Source organism: Poecile atricapillus, chromosome 30 (genome assembly GCF_030490865.1).
Source record: "Poecile atricapillus isolate bPoeAtr1 chromosome 30, bPoeAtr1.hap1, whole genome shotgun sequence".
Taxonomy (NCBI): Eukaryota; Metazoa; Chordata; class Aves; order Passeriformes; family Paridae; genus Poecile; species Poecile atricapillus.
Window position 1 is genome coordinate 841,326 of NC_081278.1, and position 12,059 is coordinate 853,384.

Consider the following 12,059-nt stretch of genomic DNA (forward strand, 5'->3'; position numbering starts at 1 on the left):
TGGAATTTCGGGGGAATTTTTTGGGTTTAATTCCCGAATTTTTGGGTGAAAAATTGGAATTTTTGGGGGCATTTTTTGGGTTTAATTCCCGGATTTTTGGGGTGAAAAATTGGAATTTTGGGGGGGATTTTTTGGCATTTTTTGGGTTTAATTCCAGAATTTTTTGGGGTGAAAAATTGGAATTTTGGGGTGAAAAATTGGAATTTTGGGGTGAAAAATTGGGATTTTTTGGGTTTAATTCCCGAATTTTTGGGTGAAAAATTGGAATTTTGGGGGGGATTTTTTGGCATTTTTTGGGTTTAAATTACCGAATTTTTTGGGGTGAAAAATTGGAATTTTGGGGTGAAAAATTGGAATTTTTGGGTGAAAAATTGGAATTTTGGGGGGAATTTTTTGGGTTTAATTCCCGAATTTTTGGGGTGAAAAATTGGAATTTTGGGGGCATTTTTTGGGTTTAATTCCCGAATTTTTTTGGGTTTAATTCCCGAATTTTTGGGGTGAAAATTGGAATTTTGGGGTTAAAATTTGGGATTTTTTGGGTTTAATTCCTGGCTTTTTGGGGTTAAAAATTGGGATTTTTTGGGGTGAAAAATTGGAATTTTTGGGGGTGAAAAATTGAATTTTTGGGTGAAAAATTGGAATTTTTTAGGGTGAAAAATTGGAATTTTGGGGGGGATTTTTTGGGTTTAATTCCCGAATTTTTGGGGTGAAAAATTGGAATTTTGGGGTGAAAAATTGGGATTTTTTGGGTTTAATTCCCGAATTTTTTTGGGTTTAATTCCCGGATTTTTGGGGGTGAAAAATTGGAATTTTGGGGGGGATTTTTTGGCATTTTTTGGGTTTAATTCCCGAATTTTTGGGGTGAAAAATTGGAATTTTGGGGGGGATTTTTTGGCATTTTTTGGGTTTAAATTACCGAATTTTTTGGGGTGAAAAATTGGAATTTTGGGGTTAAAATTTGGGATTTTTTGGGTTTAATTCCCGGATTTTTGGGGTGAAAAAATTGGAATTTTGGGGTGAAAAAATGGAAATTTTTTGGGTTAAAAATTGGAGTTTGGGGGCATTTTTTGGGTTTAATTCCCGAATTTTTGGGGTGAAAAATTGGAATTTTGGGGGGGATTTTTTGGCATTTTTTGGGTTTAAATTACCGAATTTTTTGGGTGAAAAATTGGAATTTTGGGGGGGATTTTTTGGCATTTTTTGGGTTTAAATTACCGAATTTTTTGGGGTGAAAAATTGGAATTTTGGGGTGAAAAATTGGAATTTTGGGGTGAAAAATTGGGATTTTTTGGGTTTAATTCCCGAATTTTTGGGTGAAAAATTGGAATTTTGGGGGGGATTTTTTGGCATTTTTTGGGTTTAAATTACCGAATTTTTTGGGGTGAAAAATTGGAATTTTGGGGGGTGAAAAATTGGAATTTTGGGGGTGATTTTTTAGCATTTTTTGGGTTTAAATTACCGAATTTTTGGGGGTGAAAAATTGGAATTTTTGGGTGAAAAATTGGAATTTTGGGGGGCATTTTTTGGCATTTTTTGGGTTTAATTACCGAATTTTTTGGGGTGAAAAATTGGAATTTTGGGGTGAAAATTGGAATTTTGGGGGGGATTTTTTGGCATTTTTTGGGTTTAATTCCCGAATTTTTTGGGGTGAAAAATTGGAATTTTGGGGTTAAAAATTGGGATTTTTTGGGTTTAATTCCCGAATTTTTGGGGTTAAAAATTGGAATTTTGGGGGCATTTTTTGGGTTTAATTCCCGAATTTTTTGGGGTGAAAAATTGGGATTTTGGGGTTAAAAATTGGGATTTTTTGGGTTTAATTCCCGGATTTTTGGGGTTAAAAATTGGAATTTTGGGGTTAAAAATTGGAATTTTTTGGGGTGAAAAATTGGAATTTTGGGGTTAAAAACTGGAATTTTTGGGGGTGAAAAATTGAATTTTGAGGGTGAAAAATTGGAATTTTGGGGTTAAAAATTGGAATTTTGGGGGGATTTTTTGGCATTTTTTGGGTTTAATTCCCGGATTTTTGGGGTGAAAAATTGGAATTTTGGTGTTAAAATTTGGGATTTTTTGGGTTTAATTCCCGAATTTTTTTGGGTTTAATTCCCGGATTTTTGGGGTGAAAAATTGGAATTTTTGGGTTAAAAATTGGAATTTTGGGGGGGATTTTTTGGGTTTAATTCCCGAATTTTTTGGGGTGAAAAATTGGAATTTTTGGGGGCATTTTTTGGGCTTAATTCCCGGATTTTTGGGGTGAAAAATTGGAATTTTGGGGGGGATTTTTTGGCATTTTTTGGGTTTAATTCCCGAATTTTTGGGGTAAAAAATTGGAATTTTTAGGATTAATTCTCGAATTTTTTGGGGTGAAAAATTGGAATTTTTGGGGGGATTTTTTGGGTTTAATTCCCGGATTTTTGGGGTGAAAAATTGGAATTTTGGGGGGGATTTTTTGGCATTTTTTGGGTTTAATTCCCGGCTTTTTGGGTCCCCCCAGGCTGATCCAGGAGGAGAAGGAGAGCACGGAGCTGCGGGCGGAGGAGCTCGAGAGCCGCGTGGGGGGGGCGGGGCTGGAGGGGGGGACCCCCAAATTCCGGGGGGGTCCCTCGGCCCCTCCCCCCCGCCCCTCCCCCCGCGCTCAGCGGCCCCGCCCTCGCCAGCCCCTCCCCCCCCAGCAGCGGCCGCTCCACCCCCCGCCCCGCCCCCCCCAGCCCCGCGAGAGAGGTGAGACCCCCGAATTGGGGAGGGGGGGGAGGGGGAGACCCCTCCCCAAAAAAAAAATGGGGGGAAAATGGCAAAAAATGGGGAAAAAAAATCTCAAAAATTGGGGGAAAAATGGCAAAAAATGGGGGGAAAATGGCAAAAAATGGGGGGAAAATGGCAAAAAATGGGGAAAAATGGCAAAAAATGGGGGAAAAATGGCAAAAATTGGGAAAAAAAATCCCAAAAATTGGGGGGAAAATGCCAAAAATTGGGAAAAAATGGGAAAAATTGGGAAAAAAAGAATCCCAAAATTGGGAGAAAAAATCACAAAAAATTGGGGGAAAAATGGCAAAAATTGGGAAAAAAAATCCCAGAAATCCCCAAAATTGGGGAGGGGGGAGATGGGGGGAGGGGTGGGGAGACCCCTCCCCAAAAAAAAATGGGGGAAAAAAAACAAAATTGGGAAAAAAAATCACAAAATTTGGGGGAAAAATGGCAAAAATTGGGAAAAAAAATCCCAAAAATTGGGAAAAAAAAATACCAAAATTGGGAAAAAAAAATCCCAAAATTGGGAAAAAAAAATCCCAAAATTGGGAGAAAAAATCCCAAAATTGGGAAAAAAAAATACCAAAATTGGGAAAAAAAAATCCCAAAATTGGGAAAAAAAATCCCAAAATTGGGAGAAAAAATCCCAAAATTGGGAAAAAAAAATCCCAAAATTGGGAGAAAAAATCACAAAAAAATGGGGGAAAATGGCAAAAAATGGGGGAAAAATCCCAAAAATCCCCAAAATTGGGGAGAAGGATTCCCGAATTGGGGAGGGGGGGGAGGGGGAGACCCTCCCCCAAAAAAATGGGGGGAAAAAAACAAAATTGGGGAAAATGGGAAAAATTGGGGGAAAATGGCAAAAAATGGGGGGAAAATGGCAAAAAATTGGGGGGAAAAATGGCAAAAATTGGGAAAAAAAATCCCAAAATTTGGGGAGGGGGATTCCCGAATTGGGGAGGGGGGAGATGGGGAGACCCCTCCCCAAAAAAAAATGGGGGGAAAATGGCAAAAAATGGGGAAAAATGGCAAAAATTGGGAGAAAAAATCACAAAAAATTGGAGGAAAAATGGCAAAAAATGGGGGAAAAATCCCAAAAATTGGGGAGGGGGATTCCCGAATTGGGGAGGGGGGAGATGGGGAGACCCCTCCCCAAAAAAAAATGGGGGAAAAATGGCAAAAAATGGGGAAAATCACAAAAATTGGGGGAAAAATGGCAAAAAATGGGAAAAAAAATCCCAAAAATTGGGAAAAAAAAATCCCAAAATTGGGAGAAAAAATCCCAAAATTGGGAAAAAAAAATCCCAAAATTGGGAGAAAAAAATCCCAAAATTGGGGAAAAAAAATCCCAAAATTGGGAAAAAAAAATCCCAAAATTGGGAAAAAAAAATCCCAAAATTGGGGAAAAAAAATCCCAAAATTGGGAGAAAAAATCACAAAAAATTGGGGGAAAAATGGCAAAAAATGGGGCAAAAATCCCAAAAATCCCCAAAATTGGGGAGGGGGAGGGAAAAATGGGGAAGGGGGGGATGGGGGAGGGGTGGGGAGAAAATCACGAAAATTGGGAAAAAAAAAAATCCCAAAAATTGGGGAGGGGGAGGCAAAAATGGGGGACCCCCGAATTGGGGAGGGGGGGAGGGGAGACCTCTCCCCAAAAAAAAATGGGGGGAAAAAACCAAAATTGGGGGAAAAATCCTAAAAATTGGGGGAAAAAAATCCCAAAATTGGGAGAAAAAATCACAAAAAATTGGGGGGAAAATGGCAAAAAATGGGGGGAATATCCCAAAAATCCCCAAAATTGGGGAGGGGGATTCCCAAATTGGGGAGGGGGGAGATGGGGGGAGGGGTGGGGAGACCCCTCCCCAAAAAAATTGGGGGAAAAAAATCGCAAAATTGGGGGAAAAAATCCCAAAAATTTGGGGGGAAAATCCCAAAAATTGGGGAGGGGGATTCCCAAATTGGGGAGGGGGGGGATGGGGAGACCCCTCCCCAAAAAAATGGGGGAGGGGGAGGGAAAAATGAGGAAAAAAATCCCAAAATTGGGGAAAAAAATCTCAAAATTGGGGGAAAAAATCCCCCAAAAAAATGTGGGAAGGGGGAGGGGGAGGGGAGCCATAAAATGAGGAGGGGTCGCCCCAAAAATTTCCGGGGACCCCTCCCCAAATTCCCGTTGCAGAATCACGTCCCGAAGGAGGAGCCGCGGGGGGGGGCGGAGGAAAAGGGGGGGGGGTCCCGGGGACCCCCCCGCCCCCACCCGGACCCCCCGCAGCGAGCGGGGGGGGGGAGGGGCGACCCCGGCCGGGCTGGAGGAGGGGCGGGACCCCCGAGCGGGGTCAGTTTGGGGGGTCCTGGGGGGGATTTGGGGGGTCCTGGGGGGGTTTGGGGGGTCCTGGGGGGGGATTTGGGGGGGTCTTGGGGGGATTTGGGGAAGACTTGAGGGGTCCTGGGGGGGATTTTGGGGAGATTTGGGGGGTCCTGGGGGGGTCTTGGGGGGTCCTGGGGGGAATTTGGGGAGGATTTGGGGGGTCCTGGGGGGATTTTGGGGGGTCCTAGGGGGATTTGGGGGAATTGGGGGGTCCTGGGGAGGATTTGAGGGGTCCTGGGGGAATTTGGGGGGGTCTTGGGGGATCCTGGGGGGATTTGGGGGAAGATTTGGGGGGTCCTGGGGGGATTTTGGGGGGTCCTGGGGAGGATTTGGGGGGTCCTGGGGGGATTTGGGGGGGATTTGGGGGGTCCTGGGGGGATTTTGGGGAGATTTGGGGGGTCCTGGGGAGGATTTGGGGGGTCCTGGGGAGGGTCTGAGGGGTCCTGGGGGGATTTGGGGGGAATTTGGGGGGTCCTGGGGGGATTTTGGGGAGATTTGGGGGGTCCTGGGGGGAATTTGGGGGGTCCTGGGGGAATCTGGGGGGTCCTGGGGAGGATCTGGGGGGTCCTGGGGGGATTTTGGGGAGATTTGGGGGGTCCTGGGGAGGATTTGGGGGGTCCTGGGGGGAATTTGGGGGGTCCTGGGGGAATCTGGGGGGTCCTGGGGAGGATCTGGGGGGTCCTGGGGGGATTTTGGGGAGATTTGGGGGGTCCTGGGGAGGATTTGGGGGGTCCTGGGGGGGTCTTGGGGGGTCCTGGGCGGGTTTGGGGGGTCCTGGGGGGAATTCGGGGAGGATTTTGGGGGTCCTGGGTGGATTTTGGGGGGATTTTCGGGTCCCTGAGTGTTTTTGGGGTGATTTGGGGGGGTCCCGGGGGTGACGCCCCCTCCCCAAATTCCCCAGGCTGGTCCCCGAGGGTCCCGGAGCCCCCCCAGACCCCCTGCACAAGACCCCCCCCAAAAAGAAAAGCATCAAATCCTCCATCGGCCGCCTCTTCGGGAAGAAGGAGAAGGGGAGGCTGGGACCCCCCCCGAGGGACGCCCCCTCCCTGGGTGAGACCCCTCCCCAAATTACAGAGACCCCTCCCCAAAATAACCCCGAAAAAACCCCCAAAAATGACAAAAAATGGGGAAAAAATGGCAAAAAAAAACCCAAAAAATCCCCCAAAAATCCCAAATCCTCCCCCGAGGGACGCCCCCTCCCTGGGCGAGACCCCTCCCCAAATTACAGAGACCCCTCCCCAAAATAACCCCGAAAAATGGCAAAAAATGGGGAAAAATGGAAAAAAAATCCCAAAAAATCCCCCCAAAAATCCCAAAAAAGTCCCAAAAAATCCCAAAAAATTCCAAATCCCCCCCGAGGGACGCCCCCTCCCCTGGTGAGACCCCTCCCCAAATTACAGAGACCCCTCCCCAAAATAACCCTGAAAAAACCCCAAAAAACCCCCGAAAAATGGCAAAAATCAGCAAAAAACCCCAATAAATCCTGATTATATCCCCCCAAAAAATCCCCCCAAAATCCCAAATCCCCCCCCGAGGGACGCCCCCTCCCTGGGTGAGACCCCTCCCCAAATTACAGAGACCCCTCCCCAAAATAACCCCGAAAAATGGAAAAAAAATGGGAAAAAAATGGAAAAAAATTCCCAAAAAATCCCAAAAAAATCCCTAAAAAATCCCAAATCCCCCCCGAGGGACGCCCCCTCCCCTGGTGAGACCCCTCCCCAAATTTCAGAGACCCCTCCCCAAAATAACACAAAAAAACTCCCCCAAAAAAACCCAAAAAACCCCGAAAAATGGAAAAAAATGGGAAAAAAATGGAAAAAAAACCCAAAAAATCCCTAAAAAATCCCTAAAAAATCCCAAATCCCCCCGAGGGACGCCCCCTCCCCTGGTGAGACCCCTCCCCAAATTACAGAGACCCCTCCCCAAAATAACACAAAAAAACCCCAAAAAATGGAAAAAAATGGCAAAAAAATGACAAAAAAAACCCATAAAAAAACCCAAAAAATCCCAAAAAAATCCCCCAAAAATCCCAAAAATCCCCCCCCGAGGGACGCCCCCTCCCTGGGTGAGACCCCTCCCCAAATTACCGCGACCCCTCCCCAAGAAACTCCAAAACCCCCCCAAAAAACCCAAAACTTTCTGGGATTTGTGGATTTCCAATGAAATTTTTTGGGTTTTTTTTGGGAATTTCGGGGATTTTTGGGGGAATTTGGGGAGGGGTCTCCCGCGATCCCGATTTTGGGGTGGGGTCCCCATTTTGGGGTGGGGTCTCCGTGATTTTGGGGCGAATTCCCACGGATTTGGGGTGGTTTTTGTGGGAATTTCCGGGATTTTTTTTTAAGGAATTTTGGGAATTTTCGGGATTTTTTAAAGGAATTTTTGGAATTTTCGGGATTTTTTTCAGGAATTTTGGGGAATTTGGGGAGGGGTCTCACCCTGAGAGCTGAAACCCCCCCGGATCTTTTTTTGGGGGGGGGTCCCGATGGATTTTGGGGGGGTTTCCTCCAGAATTGGGACTTTCCCGTGGAATTTTTTGGCGGGGATTTTTTTGGGGGGGGATTTTGGGGGGATTTGGGGAATTTGGGGAATTTGGGGAGGGGTCTCACCTGTTCCCCTCCCCCAGCCGGGACCCCCTCGGACGAGCTGGGCCCCCCCGAGGCGCTGGGCCTGGCCAAGCTCCCGGGGGGGGTGGACAAGGACCGGAGGAGCAAGAAAAAGTGAGGAGGGGGAGACCCCAAAATTTGGGGAGGGGGCGGCGGGGGAGGGTGGGGGAGGGGCTTTGGGGGGATTTTGGGGAGTTTTGGGGAGGGTCCGGGGGTCTCGAGGTGAATTTGGGGCAGGTTTTGGGGGTCTCAGGTGAATTTGGGGCAGGTTTTGGGGGTCCCGGGTTAATTTGGGGCAGGTTTTGGGGGTCTGAGGTTAATTTGGGGCAGGTTTTGGGGGTCTGAGGTTAATTTGGGGCAGGATTTGGGGGTCTCGGGATGAATTTGGGGCAGGTTTTGGGGGTCCCAGATGAATTTGGGGCAGGTTTTGGGGGTCCCGGATTAATTTGGGGAGGTTTTGGGGGTCCCGGGTGAATTTGGGGAAGGTCCGGGGGTCTCGGGCTGAATTTGGGGAGGTTTTGGGGGTCTCAGGTGAATTTGGGGCAGGTTTTGGGGGTCTCAGATGAATTTGGGGCAGATTCCGGGGGTCTCAGGTGGATTTGGGGAGGGGTCTCAGATGAATTTGGGGAGGAGTCTCAGATGAATTTGGGGCAGGTTTTGGGGGTCCCGGTGATTTTGGGGCAGGTTTTGGGGGTCTCAGGTTAATTTGGGGCAGGGTTTGGGGGTCCCGGGTTAATTTGGGGTGGGTTTTGGGGGTCTCAGGTTAATTTGGGGCAGGTTTTGGGGGTCCCGGGGCCTCAGGTTAATTTGGGGAGAGGTCTCAGGTTAATTTGGGGCAGGTTTTGGGGGTCCCGGTGAATTTGGGGCAGGGTTTGGGGGTCCCGGGTTAATTTGGGGGGGATTTTGGGGGTCTCAGGTGAATTTGGGGAGGGGTCTCAGGTTAATTTGGGGACGGGTCTTGGGGGTCCCGGTGAATTTGGGGTGGGTTTTGGGGGTCTCAGGTTAATTTGGGGAGGGGTCTCGGGTCTCTGGGGTTAATTTGGGGAGGGGTCTCGCAGGCACGAGCTGCTGGAGGAGGCTTGCCGCCAGGGGCTGCCGTTCACTGCAGGGTTTGGGGGTCCCGGTGAATTTGGGGGGGGTTTTGGGGGTCTCAGGTTAATTTGGGGCAGGATTTGGGGGTCTCAGGTTAATTTGGGGAGGGGTCTCAGGTGAATTTGGGGAGGGGTCTCGGGTTAATTTGGGGAGGGGTCTCGCAGGCACGAGCTGCTGGAGGAGGCTTGCCGCCAGGGGCTGCCGTTCACTGCAGGGTTTGGGGGTCCCGGGTTAATTTGGGGCAGGATTTGGGGGTCTCAGGTTAATTTGGGGTGGGTTTTGGGGGTCTCAGGGGTCTCAGGTGAATTTGGGGAGGGGTCTCGGGTTAATTTGGGGAGGGGTCTCGCAGGCACGAGCTGCTGGAGGAGGCTTGCCGCCAGGGGCTGCCGTTCACTGCAGGGTTTGGGGGTCCCGGGTTAATTTGGGGTGGGGTTTTGGGGGTCTCAGGTTAATTTGGGGCAGGTTTTGGGGGTCTCAGGGGTCTCAGGTTAATTTGGGGAGGGGTCTGGGGTTAATTTGGGGAGGGGTCTCGCAGGCACGAGCTGCTGGAGGAGGCTTGCCGCCAGGGGCTGCCGTTCACTGCAGGGTTTGGGGGTCCCGGGTTAATTTGGGGCAGGGTTTGGGGGTCCCGGGTTAATTTGGGGGGGGTTTTGGGGGTCTCAGGTTAATTTGGGGCAGGATTTGGGGGTCCCGGTGAATTTGGGGTGGGTTTTGGGGGTCTCAGGTGAATTTGGGGAGGGGTCTCAGGTTAATTTGGGGAGGGGTCTCGCAGGCACGAGCTGCTGGAGGAGGCTTGCCGCCAGGGGCTGCCGTTCACTGCAGGGTTTGGGGGTCCCGGGTTAATTTGGGGCAGGTTTTGGGGGTCTCAGGTTAATTTGGGGAGGGGTCTCGGGTCTCTGGGGTTAATTTGGGGAGGGGTCTCGCAGGCACGAGCTGCTGGAGGAGGCCTGCCGCCAGGGGCTGCCGTTCACTGCAGGGTTTGGGGGTCCCGGTGAATTTGGGGCAGGTTTTGGGGGTCTCAGGTTAATTTGGGGGGGGTTTTGGGGGTCTCAGGGGTCTCAGGTTAATTTGGGGAGGGGTCTCAGGTTAATTTGGGGAGGGGTCTCGCAGGCACGAGCTGCTGGAGGAGGCTTGCCGCCAGGGGCTGCCGTTCACTGCAGGGTTTGGGGGTCTCAGGTTAATTTGGGGGGGATTTTGGGGGTCCCGGTGAATTTGGGGTGGGTTTTGGGGGTCTCAGGGGTCTCAGGTGAATTTGGGGAGGGGTCTCAGGTTAATTTGGGGAGGGGTCTCGCAGGCACGAGCTGCTGGAGGAGGCTTGCCGCCAGGGGCTGCCGTTCACTGCAGGGTTTGGGGGTCCCGGGTTAATTTGGGGGGGGTCCCGGGGGTCCCGGGTTAATTTGGGGCAGGTTTTGGGGGTCTCAGGTGAATTTGGGGAGGGGTCTCGGGGGTCTCAGGTTAATTTGGGGAGGGGTCTCAGGTTAATTTGGGGAGGGGTCTCAGGGGTCTCAGGTTAATTTGGGGCAGGATTTGGGGGTCTCAGGTTAATTTGGGGTGGGTTTGGGGGGTCTCAGGTTAATTTGGGGGGGGGTTTGGGGGTCTCAGGGGTCTCAGGTGAATTTGGGGAGGGGTCTCGGGTTAATTTGGGGAGGGGTCTCGCAGGCACGAGCTGCTGGAGGAGGCCTGCCGCCAGGGGCTGCCGTTCACTGCAGGGTTTGGGGGTCCCGGGTTAATTTGGGGTGGGTTTTGGGGGTCTCAGGTGAATTTGGGGAGGGGTCTCAGGTTAATTTGGGGAGGGGTCTCGCAGGCACGAGCTGCTGGAGGAGGCTTGCCGCCAGGGGCTGCCGTTCACTGCAGGGTTTGGGGGTCCCGGTGAATTTGGGGAGGGTTTTGGGGGTCTCAGGGGTCTCAGGTGAATTTGGGGAGGGGTCTCAGGGGTCTCAGGTGAATTTGGGGAGGGGTCTCGGGTCTCTGGGGTTAATTTGGGGAGGGGTCTCGCAGGCACGAGCTGCTGGAGGAGGCTTGCCGCCAGGGGCTGCCGTTCGCCGCCTGGGACGGCCCCACCGTGGTCTCGTGGCTCGAGGTGAGGGGAGGGGGCGGCGAATTGGGGCGGGGGGCGACCCCCGGGATTGGGCGGGAAAAAAAAACCGGGATTGGGCGGGAAAATCCCGAAATTTGGGTGGGAAAATCCCGAAATTTGGGCGGGAAAAACCCGAAATTTTGGAGGGAAAAACCCGAAATTTTGGATGGGAAAATCCCGAAATTTGGGAGGGAAAATCCCGAAATTTGGGAGGGAAAATCCCGAAATTTGTGTGGGAATAAACCCGGGATTTGGCGGGAAAATCCCGAAATTTGGGAGGGAAAAACCCGAAATTTGGCGGGAAAATCCCGAAATTTGGGTGGGAAAAACCCGAAATTTGGGCGGGAATAAACCCGGGATTTGGCGGGAAAATCCCGAAATTTGGGAGGGAAAAACCCGAAATTTTGGATGGGAAAATCCCGAAATTTGGGAGGGAAAATCCCGAAATTTGGGAGGGAAAATCCCGAAATTTGTGTGGGAATAAACCCGGGATTTGGCGGGAAAATCCCGAAATTTGGGAGGGAAAAACCCGAAATTTGGCGGGAAAATCCCGAAATTTGGGTGGGAAAAACCCGAAATTTGGGCGGGAATAAACCCGGGATTTGGCGGGAAAATCCCGAAATTTGGGAGGGAAAAACCCGAAATTTGGGAGGGAAAATCCCGAAATTTGGGAGGGAAAATCCCGAAATTTGGGTGGGAAAAACCCGAAATTTGGGAGGGAAAAAAATTGAAATTTGGGAGGGAAAATCCCGAAATTTGGGCGGGAAAAAAAAACCGGGATTGGGCGGGAAAATCCCGAAATTTGGGAGGGAAAATCCCGAAATTTGCGTGGGAAAATCCCGAAATTTGGGTGGGAAAAACCCGAAATTTGGGAGGGAAAATCCCGAAATTTGGGAGGGAAAATCCCGAAATTTGGGAGGGAAAATCCCGAAATTTGGGAGGGAAAATCCCGAAATTTGGGCGGGAATAAACCCGGGATTTGGCGGGAAAATCCCGACCTTTGGGAAGGAAAAAAATCGAAATTTGGGCGGGAAAAATAACCGGAAATTTGGCGGTAAAATCCCAAATTTGGGTGGGAAAAACCCGAAATTTGGGAGGGAAAAACCCGAAATTTGGGCGGGAAAAACGCATCTTTAGAGACCCCAGACCCATTTGGGGGGTTCCAGACCCATTTTTAGAG

General features: G+C 50.0%; 1 protein-coding gene across 1 annotated transcript in view; it reads left to right on the forward strand.

Moving 5' to 3' along the window:
• The window catches only part of LOC131589795 (liprin-alpha-3-like), a 57,432-nt gene that overhangs the window by 26,607 nt on the left and 18,766 nt on the right, over nucleotides 1-12,059 (forward strand). The window contains 6 exon segments of the mRNA XM_058859574.1: nucleotides 2,492-2,606; nucleotides 2,608-2,718; nucleotides 4,919-4,971; nucleotides 6,009-6,157; nucleotides 7,731-7,824; nucleotides 10,801-10,882. Coding sequence (XP_058715557.1) covers nucleotides 2,492-2,606; nucleotides 2,608-2,718; nucleotides 4,919-4,971; nucleotides 6,009-6,157; nucleotides 7,731-7,824; nucleotides 10,801-10,882 — 604 coding nt within the window.